This window comes from Theobroma cacao, chromosome 2 (genome assembly GCF_053813885.1).
Source record: "Theobroma cacao isolate CCN51 chromosome 2, ASM5381388v1, whole genome shotgun sequence".
In the NCBI taxonomy this organism is placed as follows: domain Eukaryota; kingdom Viridiplantae; phylum Streptophyta; class Magnoliopsida; order Malvales; family Malvaceae; genus Theobroma; species Theobroma cacao.
This window is the reverse complement of record NC_142640.1, coordinates 40140722-40167975: the sequence shown is the minus strand read 5'-3', so window position 1 is coordinate 40167975 and position 27254 is coordinate 40140722. Positions and strand designations below refer to the sequence as shown.

The following is a 27254-nucleotide window of genomic DNA, read 5'->3' as shown; positions in this document are numbered from 1 at the left end:
TTTATAAGAAATATAATTATTATTTTATATATACACTAAAATACTTGTAATATATATATATATACTTTAAATATAAATATATTTACTTTTTATTTCATGTTAACATTATAAAAATTGTAACTTATAAAATTTTTAATTATAATATATATATACGCTTTATAGTATATAACTTGTAATTTCTTTTAATACATATACTTTCTGTTATATATTATGTTTATTTATAAAAAATATAATTACTATTATATAAATTAATAATTACTAAACACTAAAATAATATTGATTTTTATAATTTAATAATTATAATAATATATTAAGGGTAAAAATCCTAGCCACTCATTTCTTTTCTTGCTTTCTTCTCTTCTTTTCTTCCCCTAACCAACCGCTCCTTCTTCTTCCCCCCAATCAACTGCTCCTTTTTCTTTCTTTTCTTCCCCTAGCCAATTGCTCCTTCTTATTTTCTTCCCTTAGCCAACCTCTTCTTCCTTCTTCTTGTCTTGATTTCTTCCTCATTACTAAGTGGCAGTTCTTCTTTTATTTCTTCTTCTTCTTTCCTTCCTTCTTCTTTTCTTCCCCTAGCTAGCCACTCCGATCCTCCATTATTACCGCTTCATTGTTGGTCCTCCATTATTGGTACCCATGAACATTTTAATATTTTTTTATTTTAATCAAGCTTTTTAACGAGTTAGAGTAATTATAGGGTAATGAGAATGTATTAGGGTTAAGTTTAAGGTAGTAACTTTCAAAATTATTTGGGTAGTTAATAAGATTGAGGTATTTGATAGTTTATAGGGTTAGGGTTCAGATACCTTGAAATTAACGGCTACCTTACTCATTAACAACCCTACTTGAAACTTTCAATGCAAATGACTTGGATTTCATATAATTGTTAAAGTTCTGATTCTTTTCAAAATTATTGAAATTTTGATTCACATTAGAATCAGAAGGCTAAAATAGTGTGTCACGACCCAGTACTCCCCTCGAGCCCGTGACAATCACCGCGATGTCCCTGATAGACACTCATTACCCGAAATGTCAACCGAAATCCCGCAAGGCTTAATATCAGTTTCCCATTTTCCCTATGAGCAACCGTTGCCAAATATCATGTTCTAAAAAATTTTAAATTGTTTCCAACTTAAAATAAATAAAATAATAATTTTCTTTTCACAGGGGTATTTTGGTCATTTTTTTTTCAAAAATTTCGAAACTAGCTAAAATATAGAATACAAGAACAAAACACATAATTCATGATTAAAAATAAGTTTAAAAGTCTAAAACCTCCATTTAAAATGAAATTATGATTATTTAGATATAATAAGAAAACAAAACAAATATTAAATAAAATATTCGATTTTCTTATTAAATAATATTTTTAGAATTATACGTAGATAATTTTTGTAGTGTAAAAGCAAAATAAATTCATACATACCGTAATACAATAAGCCAGAGTATTTAATTTAGTTTACAATAACCAGTGGGCCCCCGAATAACCAAAAGTAAAGAGAACTATGACCCTACGGTTTAGAGAATGCAAATCTCAAAGTAGTCCTCTATAAGATCAACTATCTACAGTCTAATTTAAGCCTGAAATGGATGGAAATGAGGGTAGTGAGATTATAAAATCTCAGTGAGTAAACAGACATCATCATAAACAGCTAAAGTTGAGTACATGAAGACGATAAAGTAAATCATCGTAAACTGGGTCACAACATTAGAATACATTTCATTCAAAATACGTAAAGAGGCTTATGAATCTCATAAAAACTAGGCTTGTGCCATAAATTCATGTCACGACTCGGAACTCCCATCAAGCCCGTGACAACGGCCACGACATTCCGATAGGCGTTCATTACCCCGAATGCCGATCGAAACCTCGCAAGGCTTAGCATCAGCTTCCGCATCTCCCCGGTGAGCGATAGTTATTAAATCTTGCATTTCAAGAAATCATAAGTCGTTTCCAAATCAAAACAATAAAATATTATTTTTTGACTCACAAGGGTATTTTCGTCATTTTTCTTTGATAATATCGAAACTCGCCAAAAATATGGTGTAAAAGCTAAATGTGTTCATACATATTTTAAATCAGATAACTAAAGTATAAAATTACTTTTACAATGACATGTGGGCTCCCAACTAACCAATAAGATGCGAGTCTGTGAACTTATAATTTTGACAATGCAAGGCTAACTGAAGTTCTTGATGCAATCGGCTATCTACCGGCTATCCCGAACCTGAAATATGGAGAATTAAGGGTTGTGAGATTATAAAATCCCAGTGAGTAAACAGACACCATCTAAACTATCTAAAGGCGAGTAAATGGAGACAATTAAAAATAATTAACTTCAACAAATTTTTCACATCACGAATACTCATTTCAATCAAATAATCAATATGGCTCGTGAATTACTCAAAACTTGGCTCATGCCAAATCCTGTACTCAGGAACACTTGGACCAGGGGTATCCAACCGAGTCCGCCAAGGCTGTTAAAAATTCATATTTCGCATAAATCATATTTTTATTTTGAAACATAACCGTTCCTTGGCGTTAGCTGAGTCTCACTCTCACGCGGTGGTCCACATGAAGTGCACTCAAAAAGCCCACCTTAGGAGATACCCTACGAGTCTCTACGACCGAGGTGAAAATATAAAAGAGTTTACTGTGTCCCTCTAATAGGCTGACCCACGAAACCCCCCACCACTGCAGTAGCTAATTTTTTATCTACCACCTAATTTATAAAATCTTTTTCTGCATAACATGACAATTTATCGCAACCTAGCCTCTCAAGGCTAAATACACAGTACAAATAATTCTAACACCAAAATCAGTTTAGTCATTCATGCTCATTTATTGTCATAAGCCATTCAATTTAAAACCATAAATTTACAACACAAGCAAGCAGTCTTCAATTACTCTATTTTCAAAACCAGTATTCGAATTTCTAGAAAATTTATAAAATCATTTTATAAAATCACAATTTCTCTTAAAACATAGCAATTTACTATTTAAACTCATTTTTCATAAAATCACACAATTGTATAAAACTACTCTAGATAATTAAGACGATAATAAGTTTACTCACAGTTTTCGAAAACTAAATTCAGGTACTCCAACTATTACTCCTCGGGTGCGATTTCTTTGCCCTTGTCAGAGGATTCGCCACCTTGACAAATTGCACAATTAAGAGGTTTACTACTTTGGTACTAAACCAAAATAAACTAATTTATACTACTAATGCATGATATGAAGTGCAAAATGTCTAAATTTTGCCTAAACGAGATGTTAACCTATTTCGATCTTTTACCCGATAAATCGATATACGCGTTCGTTTAAACTCCAAATTAATTTTTTTCAGTTTTTATACCTCAATTGCACCCAAATTGACTTAATATTCCTCAGTGTGGTGCAAATTATTAGTCTCTATAACAAATTACGAAAATACACCTAGTGGGTAAAAATTTGTATTTTTACTCTGAAAATTCTCATTATTTTTCTAGGCTCATAATTCATCATTATTAATCATAATTTCTCAAATAAACATTAAGATCAGCAGCCAATATTCCCCTAGAAAATTTGGTCAATAATGGTAATGGAGGAAAACGAATTCTTTTCTTGTTGTTTTGTTTCTAAATATGCTAAACTAACTAAAAACACTAACATAACTTAAAATCAAATTAATCTAACTTCATTCTCTCTCCATACCCATTTGGGCAGCCATGAATTCACCATGAAAACATGAAATCTAACCATGAAAAATAAGGAGAAATGCATGGGAAAGGTAGATCACAAGTCAAAATCAAAAAATTTTACCTTTGATTGCTTGATTCCTTGAAATCCACCAATTTTCCTTTAATTTTCCCACCTAGGTTTCTTGTTTTTTCCTTTCCTCCTTTTGTTCTTCCTTTTTCTTTATTTGGCCGGCCATATGAAAGAGAATTGGCTGATTTTATATTTATTTTAAAGTTAAATAATTAATAAATATAAACTTGACACATGTCACCTTATTATTGGTCCATGTGTCATTTCTTAACTATTAAGCTTTCTCTCTCCACCACACATTATTCAAGGGTCAAAAATGATGATGGGTGAAGAACTTGTGCTGGAAAAATACTCTGGGGGTGCAAAATTACTGTTTTGCCCCCGGAGTGGCAAAATTACATTTTTACCCCAAAAACTGAAAAATTGCCCATAGACATATTTTTCATCCCTTATATTCATACCATTCTCCAATTTGTCAAATGTGATCTAAATTTTCTCAAAATCTCAAATTTTATCCGCGAGTGGAAAAATTACGATTTTGCCCTTATACTCCAGAAATCACTGAAATTAAACTTTTTCACTGCCAAACCCTCAAATTATACTTCAATACTCAAATCATACTCCAATAAGTTAAATGGGGCCAAAAAAATCGTTTCTCAAAATTCTCATTTTGTCCCCAAGTGACAAATGACCATTTTGCCCTTGGATAGTGAAAATTTTGATTTAACTCCAAATTGATCCTTGAACTCCAAATTACCATTTTGAGTTATTCCTGAACTGTGAAACTCTTAATTTCATCTTAAAATTCCTATTTGAACTAGTTCGAGGCTTAATCGACTTAATGGTACCATTAGGGGCAATATCATCTTTTAACAATTCCTCGAACTTCCTAAACATGCAAACATTCTATTGAGCATGTAAATGACGTCGTAATTATTTTATAGAACAGGGTTTGACAATCCATCCTCGAGGATACCTTGACCGAGGCATCCTACCGAGACCGCTAAGGCTGTTAAAAATTCACATTTCGCATAAAACATATATTTTTTTTCATTTAAAAGCACAGTCATTCCTTGGCGTTGCTTGAGTTCTCCCTCACGTGGTGGTTTAGCGTGAAGTGAACCATAAACTTTACCCTAGGAGATACCCTATGCACCTCTCCGATCGAGGTAAAAATATAATGGGGCTTACCGTACCCCTCTAAAAAGTTGATCAACAGAAACCACCTACTGCAGTGATTAATTAATATATAATCCACCATATAATAAAATTCAATAACATGATATGACAATTTTTATAATTCGCAGCCTTTCAAGGCAACCAAACAATTCGTATTTTAATACAATTGCCAACCAACCAATCATGCCGATTTATCATAAGCCAATCAATTTAAATAATCGAATTGCAACAATTAACAGTCTCCGTGTACTCTATTTTTCAACATCATTATTAATTTCAAAACAATTTATAAATTAATTTTATTAAAACACATTTATTCATAAAACATGAAAATTTACCTTTTTAAATCCCTTTTTTCATAGAATTCATGAAATCATCTAAAAATCACCCTAGATAATTAAAATGACAGTAAGTTTACTCACAATGTCTAGAGTGCAGATTTCTAAAGTACTCAGACTACTGGTCTTCGGGTGCAATTTCTTTGCCTTTATCGAATAATTCACCACCTTGACACAATACAAAATCGAAAAACTCACTACCTTGGTACTAAGTCGAAATTAAACTAATTTAAACTACTAATGCATGATATGAAATGTAAAATGCACGAGTAACCATCTAAATTTCGATACCGGTCAAATTTGTCTTATCACCCGATTAATTACTAACGCGTCTAATTTAATCCCAAATTACTTTATTTCTTTTCTAATACCTCAATTCACCAAACATTATTCAAATAACATCAATTTCAGCATCAAAATCCTCCCATTTCTTCGTGAAAAAATTGCACTAACACCATGATTTTTCCTACTTAATTTTTCTCACCATTATTCATCATTTTCTAAGCCATTTCTCTTGAAATAATAACAATCCATCACCCACACACATCAAGGAAGATTCGGCCAATGAAGATTCATAGGGAAAATGGATTCTTTTCTTGTTGTTTTGCTTCTAAATATGTTAAACTAACTAAAAACACTAATATATCTTAAAATCAATTTAATCCTACATCTTTCTCTCTCCATACCCATTTTGATCAGCCATGAATTCATCATGAAAGCATATAATTTAACCATGAAAAATAAGGAGAAATGCTTAAGGAAAATAGATTTCAAGTTTAAATTGAAAAATCCTACCTTTTTAACTTGTTTTCCTTGATTTTCTACACTTTTTCTCTTGAAATTCTCCACCTAGGGTTTGTTCTTCCTTTGTCTCCTTCTTTTCCTTACTTGGCCGAATATTTGGAGAGATAATAGGCTGATTTATGCTGATTTTTAAGCTAAATAATAAAATATTCTAAGCTTGACACTTGTCATTTTTTTATTGATCCATTTTTAAAACTTTAAAAATTTAAACTTTTTATCTCCATCACATATATTTTCTCACTTATCCATAACATAAAAAGTCAATGAATGAATTCTATGAGCATGACAAGTGTTAGTGGTGTAAAATTACAATTTTGCCACTAGAGTGACAAAATTACCATTTTACCTCTATACTTCGAAAAATACCGAGATTAAAATTTTCACTTCTCAACCTCAAATCATACTCCAATAAGTCAAATATGATCAAAATATTTCAAAAAAATTTTCATTTTGTTCTCAAGTGGCAAAATTACCATTTTGCCCCTAAATAGTAAAATTTTCGATTTGACTCCAAATTGATCCTCGAACTCCAAATCACCATTTTAAATCATTCCTAGACTTTAAAATTTTCAATTTCACCTTAAAACCTCTATTTGATATAGTTTGAGGCTTAAATCAACTTTGTTGTATCTTTAGGTACAATATTAACTTTTGTAAATTTTTCGAGACTCTTCTAGCATGCAAACATGTTATCCATCACATGTATGTCATGACAAATATTTTATAAAGTTAGGCTTTACATAGTGCATCACATGCATGTGTTTCATGTTCTATTTGCATCTGAGTCATGAATTGTTCTAATGATAAAGAATCCATAGAATGCAGAACCTTCTTTCTATAATTTTTACAACATTGAACCAGTTTAAAAAGAATTGCACTTATTTGTAACGCATCAGGAACTTTAACCTCGAGGTCTTTTGATTTTGAAATTGAAATTGTAATTCATGTACTTGATCCATGATAGGTAGATTATCACTTATCTTAACCTCAAAATATTTTAAAGATAAAACTGTCATTACTTCGTTTTTCATTCTTGTAGGTTGTCTCCAAGGTTGTCTAAATTTTCTTTGGAGTCTTCAAATTGGAATAGAGGTCATATAGACGATCTGTCAAAGTATTTAGGATATGTCCACAGCATATCAATTCATATTCTTCACGTTTTTTTCTCTGGCTTCCGTGCATTAGAATCTTCATCAATTGCTTCTGGAAGAGCAATATGACTTAGATTCAAAACATAATAAATCTTCAAGACTGTGAGCAAAAACACCATCTTATCTCTCTAGTGGTTGAAATTGGTTCCATCAAATCAGTCAAGTTTGATGAATTCTTGACTCATGATTTGAAATCTCAAATTTAGATTAGGCTCCATTTAGAACTACTCTTTAAAATTGTTTGAAAAGTAGTATGAAAAAGGGAATCAAAAGGCTTGAGGTGTGTTGTAGCACACTTTCTTTAAAAAGTTGTTGCCTACTATAAAGATTTGTAGACAAGAACTCTCTAGGATTAAGGATGTCAACGAGTAGGGTATCCGCTAATTTTAAGGTATCCAAACTCAACTTGATTAATAAAGGAATTACCCGAACCCTAAAATTACCTAAATATTTTTTAAATTTACTACCCTAACCTGAACCCTAATACATACACACTACTCAATAATTACCCGAACTCTAATACATACACACTACCCGATAATTACCCAAACCCGCTTAAAAGCCCGATTATGTAAAAAAATTATTAAAATGTTCTTTATGGGTACTCAATTATTCAAACCTGAATCCGTATACAATAATAATTTCATCCATATGTCATATAATTCAATAATAATTAAATTTATAAAAGCACACAAATAATAAAAATTAAATTTAAATAAGCAAAACAAATAACTCAAATATCAACTTAAATAACTAAAAAAAATATCTAAACAACAACTTAAACAACATTACAAGTTTAATCCCATAAAAAATAAAAAAATTCTAAAACTATTCTAATTTCACAACTTCTCTTTAGGTATATATTTTTGAAGTTTATATAAGCAAAGATATATACAGTATAATTAATCATTTTATAAGTTATAAATTTTGTAACATTAATACAATATAGAAAGTAAATATATTTGTACTTAAAGTATATACACTAAAAGTATATATATAATAGTAATTATATTTTTTATAAATTAACACAATATATAGAGTATATGTATTAAAAGGTATTACAAGTTAATTAATAATCATAGTTTTATGAATTAATTTAATTAACAATATAGGTTTGTGTTTAATTACATGATATTAAAAGAAAGAACATAATTGAGTTCGTGTATTGGGTAACCAAGGGGTGATACCCGAACACGATACGAGAAGTGAAATTACTATCCAAATCCTACCCGAACCCGATTATAAGGTATCCTAACCCTATATAACTACATCGGTGTTGTTTAATTTTTTACCCATGCAAGTATACGTATCGCAAAGAAAATATAGTAATAAACAGAGTGTCGATCCCATAGAGAATTAAATTACTTTTTATTATTAACTACTAAAATTGTAACATCTTAAACTTATCCAAATAATTAAATTTAAAATTATTAAAAAGTAAAATTAAAACTAATAAACTGAAATTAAAATTAAATAGTAAATTTGTTTTATAAAACTCACTTAACTACCAGACTTAAGATTATGATGTCTCTCAATAATTTTTTTTATTATTGTTTCTCTCTATTAACTCAGTTTAATGAATTAAGTTGTTAACCTAAAGTCTTTAATTATTTACAAGCCTTTGTCTAATTTCTCATAACAATACCTCACTCAATTAACTTATTATATATCTATACAAATTAAATTGAAGAAAGATTCATTAAGTTCGTGCTCTAATCTTGGTGACGTATGACTTATAGGTGTACGTCTACCCTATATGCAATTCAAACTACCTAATCAACTAAGTGCATTCGATCATACATTATTTTATTCAAGGTCTACCTAAATTTCCTTTGTCAAGGTTTAACTTAGATTTTTAATTCAATCTAATTGATGATCAGATAATTAAAAGTATTAAGAACAGAATAAAATAAACAACTTAAATCCATCAAACATAAGTAAAAGAAAGATAAATAAATCAGACTATATATTGAGTTCAATTATAATCTTAGATAAACAATTTAATTCCTCATCAAATCACACATTCTTATTGAATAAAGTTTAAACATTAAAAATCAAACCAAGAAATAAGAAAATAAACAAATAGAAAAACTAAAAAATTGTATTCTTGATCTCCAAATCTCCTTGGATCCTTCAAATTTTTCTTAACTTCAATGACTTTATACCTTGACTCTCAGTTGTCAATCTGGTATTTTATTCTCTCCCCTAAAAGTCCCCTAAAAGTCTTCCGAAAAGTTGTTTTGAAGTTAGGCCAAGTTTGATGAAGAAAGAAGTCAATTCCAATCAAAATTTCCTCATCAACCTATGTGGGCCGCAACCTTACCCAATTAATGAACAGAAATCATAATTGCTCTAGAACTGCTTTAGTGTGTCAACTTCGATAAAATTTTTAACCACCTTCCATACCAAACTAGGCAAAGTGATAAACATAAAAGTTATAGCGTTTTTTCTTAGCTTTTTAATGGTTTAAGAATCATCTCATTTGGAGCTCTGTAAGGAGAGTTATAATTGAAATACCAAAACATGTGCAGTGGAGGTCTGCACCTTAAAATTGCTCTCCTTCTTTCACTAAAATTCTTCTTTCATCAAACACTTACAAAAATGTAAATAAATCAAGAACAACCTACCTTAACCATATTAACATCAAATTAAATATAAAATTAACTAAGATTAAATTGACTCACCTAAATTAACTAATTTAAAATAATTAAATAATATATATTAATTTTTATGCATTACTATAAGAACTAAATCAAATTACTGTCAAAATTAAACCCAAATAATTCTATATCATAGAGTTATCAATCGGATACCCACGGATACCTTGTAACAGAGTACCTATTGCCATCTTTACTTAAGATCCAATAAACTTATTACATAATGCTTTTTGAAAAATGAAGTTTATTTTCATTTAAAAAAAACAAATTTTTTTCAACGAAATATTTCATAGGAAATAGTCAAGTTTCCGTTGAAAATGCTTTTTTCTAATGGATTTCCAATGAAATTTTTTGTTGAAAATTCCGTCTCTAAAAGTGTTATTGAAAATACTTTTCATCAGAACTCTGTCAGAGAATTTTGATAAAATTTTTGTTGAAAATATACATAAATTCGTCAAAAAAGAACTAAATTTTGATATATTATTTTTCACAAAATCCGTTGAGAAACACAAAAATTTAATTCAAATGCAATCATTGTGCTATTGTATGCCATATTAAAAAAAATATCTAAGTCAAATTTAAAAAATAAGCTATCATCATGAACTGTCGCCTTACTTGTCAGAAGCTAAACTCGAAGAACTCACATGGCCTTTTCTTGAACGTCTCTTTATCATCATTGCTTTCATACTTACTATAAATTCATTCATGGCTCCAAAATGTTGCGTCATTTGCTCACGCATCTGACTCATGTCATTTGATAGATTTTTCACTTTTTCTTTTAACCGAATGTTAAAACCAATGCAAAGGTTAACTACTAACTCAGATGTTACTGCATCATTTAGTATAGTTGTAGCAGGTCCCTGAGAACCAAACCCATACACATAAGTGCGTGTAATTATCATCCCTCCAATTGCTTTAGTCCAAGCATGCGAATCTAATTCTAGTTGTGAGGATGAATCTTCACCGTACTTATGTGATAATGTAGCAATATATGTTTCCTACAAATTAAAAAAAAAAAAGTGAAAAGAATTAATATATAATTTTATTAACTTTGGAGTAAAAATCAATCAATTTTTAAGTGCACTAATAGTTTTAGACTTATTGTCTATGAAATCACCATGACCCCTTAAATGTCTATGAGTGCGATTGAATACTGCCACAAAGCTAACATCTCGATTCATCTCATTTGCCTACAATCATTTACAATTAAACTCAATCATAATGCATATATTTTACATAACATGTAAAGCATATTAGAATATGGGAAGTAATAGTATGTAAAGTGTAACAAATAAATATTAATTCATACCATCCTTTTTGCATGAACAATGAATGGAACTGAATCACCAGTGTGCTTTGTAATACTTCTTGCTTTTTGTGTTAAACGATTCCTCCTTGTTCCAATTTGTTTTTCCATTCTTCTCCACCCCATACCGCATTGATAAGGATATCCCAAGCTTCATTTGTGATCCATTGCCTCGGCATGCCTTTGCAGTCTACGATGTCTTTTGTGTTGGCTTCTTTCCTTACTTGTGTCTTCTCTTCTGAAAGCATGTCTTGTAGTCTATCAGAACAAATTTTATTCCATATTCGTTGAACCAAAAGATCTTCATTTGAAGCCTAGACAAATTTTTCCTACTATAAAATAATAGAGTAAATAAAAAATTTAATACATAATTAAATGCAAGAAGTTATAATTTAATTGAATATTAAACATATACCTCAAATTTCTTAAACATTAAATCCCTGACGTTATTAGGGATTTAGGGTGAAACAAGATAAGTAAGAATAAATTAAATTTAGAAATTATATATTACAATTAAACATTCAAAACTACAGCACAAAAGTGGGTGACTCATAGAGTAATAATAAAAATGATATTATCAAATGAATATCTTATGTTAACAAAATACTTTTAAATTACAACACAAATCTTATTTTCATGAAAAATGTAGACTTTTAATTGAACTGAATGTGATTTTACTTCCTTGCTCTTCACTTCCTCCAAATATTTTCTTTCATAAACATCAATAACATATTCCAACTTTACAAATGCAACTGATATTTCTCTACTATAAATATCATGCACCTATCTATGTGTAGTCATAATTTTGTTTAAGTAGTAATTTTCAGTTCAAAGATTATTGAATGCACAATCAAACATATATATATATATATATGTATAGTCATTATTTTGTTCAAATAGTGGACTATATAGAAGACTACCTATATCTTTCAACATAAAAATTTTACCATTGGTGTATCAGATAATAATATATTATTAGTGTTAGCAAATCATTTCAAAGTTAATAATAATTGCCTAGTCTACTTAAAGTAAAGAAGAAATTGGCCAAAAAGATTTAATTAATTTATTACAAGAGCAATAATTTTTTATACAAAAACTAAAAGTTAAATTTCTTATTACTAAACTTAATAAATTTTGATACAAGGAAAATAAATTTTTCTACATTGGCCTATAGATGAAGCTTACGAAAACAAAGAATCATAGTGCAAATAAGGCAGGTTAAAAAATGAAGAATGAATGAAAAGAACTATTTCTACTTAGTCCATTCAACTACATTTTACTATAAACTAAAGTATTTAATAGCCATATAACATTCACCATATGAAACCACCTAACAGACAATTTAGGAATGGCCATCTAATATGCTTTCTATCTGGTATTGGTGTAGTAGAAAATTCAAATATTCCAATCATAAGATACAGAATAGATGGATGAGTGTGGAAATGTTCATTTTTACTAAAAGAAATGTACACAAAATAGCTTTCCAAACAAATATTTAATACTCCATAGTAAGTAGTGATATTTATTATTAACTATTAAAATGTTATTAATTAAATAGGAATATTTTATATGAAACATTTATTATTAAAGTAATAAAAGAGTATGGTTATTTTATTATAATGAAAATATAAATATAATAATAGTTATTATCAAGATATTAAAAATATTTGTATATTGATATTTCTAAATGTATTCTTGAAATAAAATAAAATTAAATAAAAATAATTATTTATTAAATACAAGTCTAGTTAGAGGGAAAGTTTGTTTTGTGTATTTGATTAGTCTGAAGATTTGTGTCTTTTTTTTGTAAAGTGAAAGATAATTTTCATGTTTTCAGATTTATTTTGCGTTGACTATCAAATGATCCTATTTTTGGGCAATCAGATACTAGAAAAAGGGGAAATCAATATGTAAAAACCAATTTCTACATAACAAACAAACTAGCCTTGATTATAGGATAATTACATCCAAGTTGACCTCACGCCTAACACTTACCAATTTCTACAACTTGGTAGCGTTACGTACAAATGTTTAACTTGCTAGGCAAATGAATGAACGATTGGATTCACAAAATGCCTTGTTTATGTCCAAAACTATGTTAAAAATTCCATACTTCAACAGTTTTAAAACTTTACAGTTATCATTTTCTGTTAGGAATATGAAATTAAGTTTAATTTCACTGTTTCAAACTCAGTGTAATGAAAGTTGTCATCTTTACTAAAAGAAGAGGTTAGTATAGGATGATTGGCTCAAGATGAAAGTAAGCATGAGCTCACTCAGGAAAATGACTTCAAAATTATATAAAATTGTAAGTCGCCTAAATAAGTGCGGCTTAGATATGACTGGAAAATTTTCCACTCATAACAACCCAAAATTGCTATAGTCTAGAATTGTAGAGAAGCAGCTCAATTACAAATTTAATTAAATTATCATTCAACCAGTTAATAAAGTGCAATTAGAAGATTTATTAAAAATAGGCAGAAAACTGAGTATTAGAAATATGTTCTCAAATTTTGTTGATCAACTTATTGGTGTAATAACTGCTTATTCAACACTAGTTTGCAAGCACATGCAAATATTCTACCAGATTGACCATTTTTTTGTTTTGAAATTTAGAAAAAATTTATTAATAGGGAGGAAGAACAAAAAGATCTCTGTATAGGGACATGACAGAGATCCAACAAGGAGTCAAACCAAACATGACAGAAAATAGGGGAGTCGGCTCCTGCTCCTAGTTAATTACAGCACTCAGAGCAGAGCAATCACAATCACAATCCACAATCACAATCCACAATCACGCACAAACACAACCATAACTGTTTTAGCAACCGCCAATCAAATGAAAAACAACAAAAGGAACAGAATCAACAGGGAATTACACAAGACGGAAGCCAAGATGAATTGCAAAAAGAAGAAGCAGAACAGAACAGAAACTCTCAAGCATCAGGGATTAACAATAAAAAATCATGATCTCTACTAACTCCATAAATGGTGCAAAATATTAAAAAATTAAATTAGGAAAGGGGGAAGTCAGTTGTAATAAAACTAATTGCTTTGAATAAAGCAATATGCAAAATTTCCAACCAAATAAAACTAGATACTGATTCATCACACGTGCAAATAGAACGTGCAAAATGGATAAGGATATACCTTCTTAAGACAACTGCAATCAATTCAAAACCTTAAAACCTCCAAAATGGCGAACCTTAGTTACGGAATGAAATCCAAAACCTCTAATTTTCTGAACAAGATGAGAGTCATTTGTCTAGTGGCGTAATAACCTCGGAAAGAATAGAAGAATCTAGAAGAAGATGGAAAATAAAGAGGAAGGTGGTCACCTAGTTCTTTTCTTTAATGAATCGATCGAGTTTTGGAAGGAAAAAAACCCTAAAAAAATTAGGTAGAAAAAGACTAAGGAAGTGAGATCGGTGGAAAGAGAGAAAAGGGAAGGGAAAAGATATGTTGTAGTCACTGATTAAAAAAATCCTATTATGTTCTTTTCGATGCATTTCTTTTTTTTTTTGGATAAGGATTTTTTATTATTTTTTAAAAAATGAATATTTAATGCCCACTGAAGTAAATTTATAATTAAAATTTTGATGGCTTTAAATTTAGTTAAGATGCATGAAAATTGATTAATACAAAAATTGATAAAACAAATATTGATTTTAAATTTATTTATAAGTATATGTGTTAATTAGTCTAAGATGAAAGTACATTACTTAATTATATATTTGCACATGTGTTAGTCTAAGATAAAAGTCATAAATAACCATGGCCCATGGTTGCATATAAAGAATTTATATATATATATATATATATATTTTTTTTTTTTTTGCACCAAAGTTTATGCTTAATATCATATGTTAATTAATATTAATATATCATTTATATCATTTAAAATATACAATTACACTATACACAAAAACTAAAATATAATATTTTTATTTTATCCAAACTAAAGTATTTAATTTTTTGTTTGTGATTTGGATAAGTGCTTGTTTTCTCTATAAGGCTTTTCGATTAAGTAAAGCACAGCCATCCATGTTTGGTAGTGTATAGATAACTATAATAATTATAACATATTAATACATATAATATTTACTATCATATATTAATATTAATATTAAGTTATATCAGGTAAAATATATATATATAAACTGTAATTTCATATTAATATATATTTATAAATATATTTATATAGTTAATATTAAATTGTTATGATTATGATTTGTATATGTACATATAACAAACTAATTGATATATTTTAAGTATACTATTAATTAAATAGTTTACTAACATTCTTCTTAATAATTTATATTAATTAATATTAGTACATCAAGTATTATTATTTTTGTATAACTTATATATATAGTTATATGTTTATAAATACCAATGATTTCAATTATTAAAATTATAATATGAAACTAATCGCAAAGGAAGACATACTCAAAATAATATTAGAATTACGTAATATGAATATATGATCAATGTAAAGCATGATGTTATTATGTTATATATAATTACAAAGTTTGTATAATTAATAACTAATTGTAAACAATATATATTATAAAAACTGAGGTAAGAACTTTATTGTAAAATTATTAAGTGTAATCATATAAATAAAATTTATTATAAGTTGTGTTAATGCTTACATATAAATTAGATATATGTATATTATAATTAACTAATACATATATAATTATACAATGATATATATTTACATAATATTATCTATTATGAAATATTATTATTATTATTATTATATATATATATATATAGATAGATCTAATGATTATAACATATTAATATGTATATATATATATATATAAAATGTTAATATATTATATTACTATGATTCTAATTTGTATATCTATAATAAACTAATATATTTTAAATATATTATACATTAATAAGTTTACTATTATAGTAGTCTTCTTAATTTATATTAACTATAGTATTAGTACCCTAAAGTATTATTAGTTTTTGTTTAATTATATATTAGATTTTATAATCTCTTTTTATAAAATTAAAATGTTTATTATGTTCTTTTTATAAACATTTTATAAATAATATTACTAAATTTGGAACTGTTATATAATACTTATAATTCTATTATAAGTTTTCAAAATATATAAAAAATAATAACCAAAGAAAAATATATTTAAATATTTAAAGCCACCAAACTCACTATGTATATTTTTAATTTTCTTAATATAAAGGATTAATAAAATTTAAAATAATTATTAATATATTAAAAAAAATAGTAATACTGACGAAATTTACCTATGGAATATTCTGTTGGAAAGTTCGTCTCCTAAAACTTTCTGACAGAATAATTTCCGTTAGAAATTTCTATCGAAAGTTCCATTGGAAATTTTGACGGATTAATTTTTTTTCCACCAAAACTATTTCCAACGGATTTCCAACAGAAATGATTCCGTTGGAAATTTCCATCGGAAATCCATCGAAAAATTTGACACGATTAATTTTTTTTGCACCAAAATTGTTTCTAACGGATTTCCAACGGAATCATTTCCGTCGAAAATCCATCGATACAAGTAAAATAAATTTTCTTAGAAAATCCATCGAAAAAGGTCAATTTTTTTATAGTGTTTGGAAATACGTTCTTTTATAGACACTAAAAAGTTTTATTTGTTGTGTTTCAATAGATGTTTTTGTAGTATTTCTACGAATGTGTCTGTTGTGTTTTAACAAACGTGTCTACTAAATAATTTTTAATAGTTGTGTTTGTTTGAAAATACTTCTCATATTTTAAGAGATGTTTTAATCTTGAATAATAACGTCTAAATAAGACTTTCAATATTACAAACTATCTAACATAAACTACCACAACTTTATCATATTTGAGTGTCACCTCAGAAAGAGTATTGCTCAATGATTGTTCTATATGTCGTTTAGTTTTGTGTGTTACCTTATCTTCAATTTTTTGTTTGGAGATTTTTCATGAAAGAGGTTCTTTTGTATTTGCTTTTTTGGTGGGGAGAGAGGACATTCTTGCACTGCCAGGCTACTTTTTTGCTAATTTACCTTTTTGCTAACTTAGGGGTAAAGATGGTTCAGAGATGGATGGTTATCCAAGTGTTGTAGCTGATTTTTGAGATTTATGAATGGGTATTCAACTATTGATTTGAAGGTAAGATTTTCAGTCTTCAATGATTTTATCGCCAAGCTTATGTCAAATAGTTTTTCTTTTCAATGAAATTTGTGATTAGTTCAAGGACATATTTGTTCAATTGATTGAGCAATGCAAATTTAGGAATCGGTACACCACCAACTTTTTCACCATCATTACCAAACACTACAAATGTTGTGTAGCCAGTATGATCAGTCAGATTTTATATAGAAAGAGCATTGACAAACCTTTCATGCCTCGAGAGTTTAATTGTTTTCCCCATCTGGAACATAAAATTTCAATGACTCAATACAGTTATAAATTCATGATTAATACAGACTTTGTGCAGCAGAGAAATATGTAGAACTTACATCAACATTTCTAGCTTTCACATTCTTTTGTCTAGCCAAATTCAGATTCTCAAATCTCAATAAACCCTTGGGTCCCTTTTCACTTCAACCATATTAGCATCAATTTCATACAGATAACATAAAAGGAAAATAATTACATTTTCAAATATCAAAACACTTTCAAAGAAAATGACATGTGATGAGTTGATTAGGCTTGAGTTGATGAATAAAATCTAAGAGCAGAGGAGCCTTAAGAGCGGGGACAAAAGAGAAAATAGTAGCATTTGTAGCATACAATGAATGAATCTTGAAAGAGACCAATGAAAGAAGTTTCCTATCCTATCCTTTTTTTTTTCTTTTGTTTTTCAGCTTTCACTTAAGTACTTACTTTATTTTGTGTTTCCTTCTCCTTCATGATTCTTTCTATGTTATATTTGTTTTTTCTTCCTCAGTCTTTTCTGACTGAATTCCTTACCTTTTTTTTTTTGTTTTCACACATTGTACAGTTAATATATCGTGTCTATTGCAAGCTGCAATGGAACTCTTTCACTCTTCAGTGAACAAGGCTCTTTTATTTTTTATGTATTTTTTTTTTTTTTTTGCCCTAGTTTCTTCATATTTAAGGTGTTACACATTTAGGTGTATGGTGCTATTATGCTAGCTTCATATTATCCTTTTATTTGTTTCGTTTCATTCTTTGTTTTTCTTTTGATGATCTCTATTTTCTTTTGCCACTTACTATATTTTTTTCTATGTGTGTTATGAGGTTTTATTATTCCTATTTTAAATTTTTATATTTGTTAAGGTATAACTTGTTTTAATTTTATGATATGAACTGAATGGATTACCTTTTACTGTTTCAAATATATATGTGTTTTCAAGTTATTGTTTGAGGTGTGTCATGTGTGGCTGAATCCATCTCATGAATTTGGTTTTTAAGTGCTTAATAAGTTACCGAACTTCTCGATGCTAAGTGGCGAGGGAATGATGTTTCTCATCATATAATATTGGTGCATCATTGTGATATTTATGTGTGTTCTACTGTTAACTTTTCCATTGATATCGAACTTGTTCGAGAAAGGTAGAAGATGTCTTCCCTCTATCTTCCTTTTTCTAGTCCTCAAGAAATAATGATGCAACATGAAAGCGGGACACTTTATATTCTAAAAGTGTTGCTTTATCATCTACTATTTTCTTCTGAACAGATAGATTTTTTTCTGATTTGGGGGGCAATAAATAGGGTTCAGCTCTTTGAGTTAATGTTTTGTTGTTTTTGATTATGATCTTGACAAGCCTATTTTTGCTTCATCTGATCCCTATATAGCTTCTAGCCACAATATGTGTATTTCGTCCCCTATTGTTGATCTGTCTTACAATAATGAAATGGTGATGACAAAGTTCAATGTGTTGAAAAAATGTCGGTTCCTTCCTTCAGACATCGATGATGTCTTTATGAACAGTGAACAAATGAGTTGGAATGATCTTGCGATTTTGTGATTGAAGCATTAAGTGAGTCATGTTATTGCTTTATATATAGACATTCAACCTATGTTATCTGTTAGTTTTGTGAAGGGCAACAAACACCCTTGTGTGTTTTTGATATACTAATTTGGCAGCCTCAGCCTCGCCCTTGCGCATCATAATATGTTAGTTTCCATGGTTTGGGGAGGGAAGTTCGGGTCCTGAGTCCCCTGGTCACCGCTCGTTGGTCTTGCACTAGTCCAACCATTGGCATGCAATTGCAACCCAAATACACAACCTCTCTCTCTCTTCCCCTTCCAACTTATCAACCAATTTCCCCTCCAAAAAACTCTCTCTTCCACAATTCCTTTTCTCTTCCCCTATCTTTCCCCAACCCCTCCATTTTTCTACAAGCCAACAACTTAATTCCCTTGACATTTTGTCCCACGCCCCGAACAAACATCATTTTCCAGTCTCTCTAAAACAATATGGCCTTCCCTAATTCCCTTCTTCTCGCCGTCCTCTTTTCTTTCCTCTCACTCCTACCCTCAGCACAATCTCGTCTATCCACCGAGTATTATAACAAAACCTGCCCTCAGTTTCATAACGTAATGCAAAGAATCATTGCTGACAAGCAACTGGGTGCCCCCACAACCGCCGCTGCCATCCTCCGTGTCTTTTTCCACGACTGCTTTGTCAATGGCTGTGACGCCTCCCTTCTCATTGCCTCCAATGCCTTCAACAAATCGGAGCTAGCCGCAGATATTAACCTGTCCCTCGCTGGAGATGCCTTTGACCTGATCGTTCGTGCCAAGACCGCCCTCGAGCTTGAATGCCCCGGTGTCGTATCGTGCTCTGACATTCTCGCGGTTTCTGCTAGAGACCTTGTTGTCATGGTGGGCGGTCCCTTCTATAAAGTCCGTTTGGGGAGAAAAGACAGCAAGGAATCTGATCCCTCTATAGTCGAAAGCAACATCCCTAAAACTACAACACCAATGAGTGAGATTCTTGCTCTCTTCGCTGCCAAAGGGTTTTCAGCCGAAGAAATGGTTGCCCTTACAGGCGCACATACCATTGGTTTCTCCCACTGTAAAGAGTTTGCCAATCGAATATTCAACTTCAGCAAGACTTCTGAGTATGACCCTGCCTATAATCCTGTATTCGCACAAGGGTTGAGGAAACTCTGCGCTAATTATACCAAATCTCCAGAAATGTCAGCTTTCAATGATGTGTTCACGCCAGGAAAGTTTGACAACATGTATTTCAAGAATTTGCAAAGAGGATTGGGGTTGTTGTTGTCTGATCAGGCTATGCTCACTGACAACACGACCAGGCCATTTGTGGACCTGTTTGCTGCAAACCAGACAGCATTTTTTGATACGTTTGCTCGGTCCATGGAGAAGTTGAGCCTTTATAAAATCAAGAGGAATAGGGAAGGCGAAGTAAGACGCAGGTGCGATCAATTTAACACTCTTCAGACTTGATGAGAGATATTAGAGGCGGTGGTAGATCATGCTGATAAAAGATTCTTTTTGTTCCTTGGCTTATAGTTGCCACCGTCACTGTTGTATTTTAATCCTAAAATGTTGTAAGGAATTGTAGAGCATCGTCAAGTATATATTATTTTATTTGTCTTTACTGAACAGTCCTTGACATCAATTAAAAACAAAACTACAAAAGTCTCTAACTCTCCCAAATCCCAGGGTTCACGAGATTACCACATGACGGCAAGACGAGTAGCAACTGTACCACCTCGACCCAATCCATTAACGTTTCGCCTTCTTCAGAAACAAATCCTTGATAAAACTAAATCACTGCTTTTGGCACATCGCTTCACCACCATGATTAAAAGACATCAGTCAGAATCAATCGGCTAATACAATATTCTGGCAATAGTAAACACATCAGGCCTAGGAGGTGATTATAGACTGCCATTTCATTACCCCGAATATACAACCCATTTAAAGAGTTGATGGAAGGAGGATCTTGAAAATTAATTTTATGCAATTTACAAGTATTCTCATTGGGAATACAAAAGGGGGAAATAACAAGACCTAGGCAAAAGGTGGGGGAACAAAAAGAACGAATTTTACAATAACAATGAGCTGCTGTCTTCCCTTCCTTGGCATGCGGAAGAAATAGTTAAATTTTCTTAACCATCTCATTCAATGATCAACATATTCTGTTGCAGTCTAATACTTGCCTGCGCAAATGTTGAACCACTGCAATAAATTACAGGTGCAAAAAACCAATGACTTGTAGACCCCAAAAGTTGCCGACTTCTTTACAACCTGATACAACAATTGACACGGTTTAAGCATTCATTATTGTTCGTCCATAAGGCTGGAAGCTGCCTAGAAAATGATATGCAATACCTTACCTATTCAGCATGGCTTTCTCTTGTCAACTTTCAAGCGGATATTATACCATTTCTTCTTCTTAGTTCTATCCCTCATTGAATGTTTTCTGTCTCTCACTTCACCATCTTCTTTCACCTCTTTGGAGGCACCCTTACTCCTACTCCTACTTGAACTTCGCTTAATCGGTGGAGCAGTTGTGTATGAGGCATGAATCTCATTCCTTTGTTTGAGAAGCTCATCGATCTGCCAAACCAACATATAGAATGTGTTTGAGAAATTTATCCATTTGCTTATGAATTCAATTCTCAATGGAGCTTAGACACATAATTCCCACGAGTTAATCTCACCTCTTGCATTTCCTTCGCATATCTGCTTGTCATCTCTGTAAATTGTGCCAGGACCTGGCAACACTCTCATGAATATCAACAAGAAAAAAGGTTTAATACACGTATAGACATTACATTTTTGGAAGAACATACCTCTCTGTATTCAGTTTCAAACTTTGACAGTTCCACACGTTTGGACAGAATCTCAGCCTCCACAGCTCTAAGATTCTCCTTTTCCTCTATGAAAGGGGCAGCACAAATAGCTTCTATAGTGTAGCTTACACTTTTAAAAAAGTTGTCACCTAGAAAATATGTACCAGAATTATAAAATAATAGTGAGGTTCACCAATGCATATAGCCAACAAACACAAGACATCTGACGGACATAGCAATTAAAGAGCTAACCGTAAACAGCAAATACATGAGTGCCTGGTTTTAATTCAGTTATTTCACATGGTTGAAATCCATCCAGTTTTTTGAAGAAAGCTGTATCCGGATCCTTTGCAGCAGCTACCTGCAATGGGGCATTTCCAAAACCAGATAAAAGATGATGACAAAAAATCAAACTTCAATGTGAAACACAAGTGACATATTCAGAAAATACTCACTCACCGAGTTGACTGTTTGATCCAAGCGATACACAGGGAAGCCAAGAAAATACATTCCAGCAGATGTAACCTTTCCTGTTTTTGCACTGTCCTCCTACATCAAAATAAAACAAAATTATCTTTAACATGTGCTGTAGAGAAACACAAGCAAGATAGGATGTGATGCAAAAGAGCTTAAAAACTATACAAATAAGGCTTCAGTTTTTTTTTTTTAAATAATTAAGAAATTTTCCTACCAGAAGCTCCACAACAAATCACCATATTAAGATTGAAGCCATTTCCTAGACCAACTTAAAGTATATTGACATTTTATCACTAAATGAAAAGCATCAAACAGTGATGAGAAAGAATTCAAAAGGCAGGAGGAAACGAATAAGCACATGAAGTGAGAATTGAATAAGACAAAGGACAGAATTGCAACTTTCTGAAGATAAATACAGTTTGACAATCTAGTACAGTGACCAAATCCAAACTGATTTTGCCTAATTCTGCTCATGCCTCCACTATGTGTTAAAAAGGGATAGGCAACGCATAAAACAGAAGAGGTAAATAAACACAAAGGTAATAAAGATGCCTTCTACAGAAATTCTCTTGCAGATGACAAGGAAAAAAGCCTAAAATTCTCTTTAGTGTCAGCTTGTTAAGCACCAACCTGATCTTTGGAAACCAGTCTTATTGATCTATCAACTATTCTTGTACACAAATCCTGTTGCTTTACTCCAATTTTGTGAGGTGAGAAGACTTAAAATTGTTCGAGAATTAACAATATACAGCAAGTCCATGATACTCAAAAACTAAATGTTACACACAAACAGAATGGAAGAGCTTTCAATCTTGGAGATCAGAAGACTTAATTGTGATTGCTCATCCGAAGAAACTTGCTATACAATATAAATAATGCATAACTCAACAAAAACTTTAAAAAGAGAAATGGGAAGGAGGGAGCTAATTACCTGAAGAGCAAGGCTTAATCCACCGTTCTCTTCTTGATCAAAATACAATAACTGCACAAAACCAATCCATTACTAAAACAATGAGTAATTATTGACGTATCAGAAAAGGAAAAAAGATTATACTTTCTTTTTCGTTTTCCCTAATAAACCAGACAATTAGTAAGTAAAGTATAAATATTTGTATTACAAAATATTTTCAAAGCAGAACATGAGAACTCAATACCATTACCCATTGGATCTTAAGAAGGTTGGTAGTTCTAAGCAATGTAAACCAAGCATATGCCCAATAATATTCTCAAGAATACAAGTTTCATGTATCCATTCTTTGTGACTTACTTAACTAAGGACTATTGATTGACCACACAAGAGATTAAACACCAGCTGCCCGTATCAATCCTCTGTGACATACACTAAGGACTCTTGACTTTTTGGAAGTGCTTCAATGATTCTCTATCCAATCAATTCTTACATCCTAACCAACAAAATACTCCAAGAGGATCTTCCTTTCTTTCTTTTTCTTTTATGGTGGGGAAGAAGGGATCCTTTCTTAAATCTTCTGATGGGAAGTAAAGTAATATCCTCTCACTAAAAAAAAAAAAAATTCATGGCTACTTAACAACTACTATTAACACACACACATATTGCTAAAGGTTCAAAAGGGATACAGTTCAAATTTTGTTTTGTTATAACACTTAATCAAAAAAGAAATGAATCACAGTTGCTATCAATTCAAAAACTTACTCTGCCCCCCCACCCCCCCTCTTCCAAAAAAAGAAGAAAGAAAAAAGCCAGATAGTTATCAAAATAGGCAAACTTCATGTGATTATGCATAAACATGACAACAAAGATGGAACACATAGACAGGCACAAATAAAGAACATGTACACACAGCACTAAAAAAAATTCATGGCTACTAAACACCTACTATTAACACACACACACACACACAAGCATATTGCCAAAGGTTCAAAACGAATATAGTTCAAATTTTATTTTGTTATTACACTTAACCAAAAATGAAATGAATCACAGTTGCTATCTATTCAAAAACTTACTCCCCTCCCCTCCCCACCTCCTCTTCCTAAAAAAAAGAAAGAAAGAAACCAGATAGCTATCAAAACAGGCAAACTTCATATGATTATGCATAAACACAACAAGAAAGATGGAACACATACACAGGCACAAATAAAGAACACATACACACAGTGACACATAAAGATGCAAATGCAGATAATATTGAATCCACAAAATTCTAACTCATTCTTTATCCACCTTGAACTTGCTTTTATCAGATGATTGTACTCGGCAAACAAACCCATCTCTTGCTTCCTCTTCTGTTATTGTGACAGAGTAGAAGTGAGCACATTGTTTTTCAACCTGTTAAAAATGCAACATATTCAGACAGTGCAAAAAAATCAATGAAAAGTACTAACAAAGAACAGGAACATAATTATCTCACCTTCCTAGAAACAGGTTGCTCTAGCAAAAGTGGACGAATAGTGACCACACCATTAAGTGCCTCCTCCAAAACAGTTGCAGATACAGTGGTCTTAATTGGAACCCCAAGTTTACTATTAACAGGAATTAGTTAAAATAATACCCAATGCTTATTGATAAAGGCCAGCAAACAATGGAACACATTAAAATACAAAAAAGACAAGGCGTTACCTAAAAAGTGCAGCAAACATGGTGTTCACAGCCCCCAAACTTGAAAGATCAAGCTCCAATTCTTGGTTATCTGATTCAACAGCCTATTTCAAAGGAAAGAATATCATGATCAACAAAATTTCATGCTTCAAGAAAATCATGTTTGGTGGTGCACAATGGATTGTTAACAAGTGGAAGTGTGGAACAAGTGGATTCTTTACAGCCCCCATGTACAACACAGTAAATGTAACAGTGAGAAAATTGCAGATAACCATCAGCCTTAAAATACTTTAGAGAAACGGTGCACGCAAGTACATCTCACCTCAAAACCAGCTGTGTCATACTGGCGTCTTTTATCTGGATCAGACAAGATATTATATGAAAATGTGACCTCCTTGAACATATCAGCTGCGACAGGATCATTTCCATTCTTATCAGGATGGTACCTGAAATAGCACAAGATTAGCATCTATAATAGCGAAGTCACCTGAACAAAGGAAGGAAGAGTATAACCAGAGTTTTATGTGCACACTGGCAAGAGATATACAACAAGAAATAATAAATGCGTCCATCTATCCTAAAAGTAGTCAATGCCCTATGCTGTATACCCAAAATGACATTTTTCATTTTTCATAACTGCTTGCTGGAAAGAAGTATCATCAGGGCAAATAATCCATTCTTTGGATTAGTGCTGGAAACAAGCTCCTTCCAAGGTGCAGGAGGTGCCTCTGTCCTCATGGTGCTTTGGCTAGAGTTTTACCAGTTGTTGGACCAGTCTTCCTGACATCTAACCAGTTACTCATAGCCAGTGCTATCATGCTTCACACTCCCCATACTTGCATCCACATACCCTTGTATGGAAGTATAGGACGAATAAAAAAAAAATCTTCTATCTCATTTGCGAAGACCCACATCACAAATCTGTTGTTTGGCTAAGTCCTCCTGCTACTCACGTTCTGTTGATACAATGACTCCTATACAGACTACCAGCAGGGGACCAAACCACCAAATCCCAGTTACTTATAAAGCTCCGATCGCCATTTCCAAATACAAGTCCTCAATACTTATTCTCCCACTACACTTCTATTTATGCATGTTACTTTATCATATAATTAACCATAGTTATAACAATGCGCACATTAGTGAAAATCTCAGACGCTTTAAACTAAATAGTTAACCCTGATCTATTCGATAATAACCACTAAAAACGTTAAAAAGAACAAGAATTCAAAACATTTCAAAATTCCAACTCACAGGGAAAGAAAAATTAAACATACTTGAGAGCCATTTTCCGGTACGCGCTCTTAATTTCCTGATCCGTGGAGTTCCTCGAGACCCCAAGTACCTCATAGGGATCCCGCCGAAGCTGCTTCGCCATGCCGTCGTTTTTCTCCGACTTGGATCGATGTGCCGGCATTTTCCACAAACACCACCAAAAAGGCCAAAAAAAAAAAACACTAAACCGTAATTTTCTTTTCGGTTTCCTCTCGGAAACCCTAGAAACCCAAACCTTCACCCTTATTCCAAAAAGAAAAGAAAATTATTTTCCTTACGTTTCCCGCTCATTTCAACCAACTTTAACATTTTAGCAGTTTAGGAAGATAAAAATTAAAAAGACAATAAAAAAAAATCAGGAGCATTGAGAAGAGAAGGGCGAAAGAGGGGACTCCATAGTACCTCCAAGCTGGAGCTTTGGAGGAGAAAGAGAGAGAGGCAAAACAAAGAGGTCGAGAAATAGGAGGGGAAATTAGGTGTAATCGTAATATTTTTCGTTATTTTATTTGTAATTTTTACACTATCGTTATCGTTAAAAGATTTTCAAAAACTTTTCGATGCGTCTATCTAAACAGCGCCCGCCGTGGCGCATTGCGCATCCGCTTGGATGAGGCATTGGCACGTGCGATGGATATGAGGGGAGGGGTGCGTATTGCGCATCAGGTGCATTAGAGGGAGTAGCAAAGGCGGGATTTGGAAAAGAAGCAGGGGTTCGTGGGAGCATTTCAAATGGCGGGGGAAGCCCCCGGAGCTTCATTGGCATAATCAAAGCTAGAAAGGTAACTTGACAAATCGCAATCAATGGGACCCCCTTAACATTTTGATGAGATTATCATTTATCGTGACGTCGACATGCTTTGCACCTTTCGCTTCATTCCAAATTTTTTACTTTAGAATTACCTCCTCATATTCTATTGCAAATAAATACACCCACTTTTTTAAAACAAAA

The 27254-nt window shown here is 31.6% G+C and overlaps 2 protein-coding genes and 1 pseudogene across 10 annotated transcripts; 1 reads left to right on the top strand and 2 right to left on the bottom strand.

Annotated features, from left to right (window-relative positions):
* Window positions 1-1389: 1389 nt before the first annotated feature.
* LOC18609366 (uncharacterized) lies at window positions 1390-14651 on the bottom strand. Of its 9 annotated transcripts, XR_016024843.1 has the most exons (5): window positions 14340-14651; window positions 11193-11521; window positions 10499-10881; window positions 3078-3158; window positions 1390-2228 (listed from the first exon to the last, which is right to left on the bottom strand). XR_016024843.1 is itself a non-coding variant. In XM_007044437.3 (4 exons), the coding sequence occupies exons 2-4, from the start codon at window positions 11313-11315 to the stop codon at window positions 2207-2209; spliced, it is 528 nt and encodes a 175-aa protein (XP_007044499.2). In that variant the 5' UTR covers window positions 11316-11521; window positions 14340-14651; the 3' UTR covers window positions 1390-2206. The 9 variants fall into 9 exon arrangements, 4 of the variants coding, with proteins under 4 accessions (XP_007044499.2, XP_017970531.1, XP_088660219.1 ...); XR_016024844.1 differs by lacking the exons at window positions 3078-3158; window positions 10499-10881 and adding an exon at window positions 5356-5439; XR_001926401.2 differs by lacking the exon at window positions 10499-10881.
* Window positions 14652-19535: 4884 nt separating this feature from the next.
* On the top strand, window positions 19536-20774 carry LOC18609365 (peroxidase 31 pseudogene; annotated as a pseudogene).
* Window positions 20775-21047: 273 nt separating this feature from the next.
* On the bottom strand, window positions 21048-26743 carry LOC18609364 (chaperone protein dnaJ 16). Its single transcript, XM_018115033.2, has 12 exons — window positions 26308-26743; window positions 25353-25476; window positions 25052-25134; window positions 24843-24954; window positions 24656-24760; window positions 23384-23434; window positions 22435-22524; window positions 22228-22336; window positions 21976-22124; window positions 21844-21897; window positions 21517-21739; window positions 21048-21427 (listed from the first exon to the last, which is right to left on the bottom strand). Exons 1-11 carry the CDS (start codon window positions 26445-26447, stop codon window positions 21521-21523), a joined length of 1236 nt encoding a protein of 411 aa, XP_017970522.1. The 5' UTR covers window positions 26448-26743; the 3' UTR covers window positions 21048-21427; window positions 21517-21520.
* Between the last annotated feature and the right edge of the window lie 511 nt (window positions 26744-27254).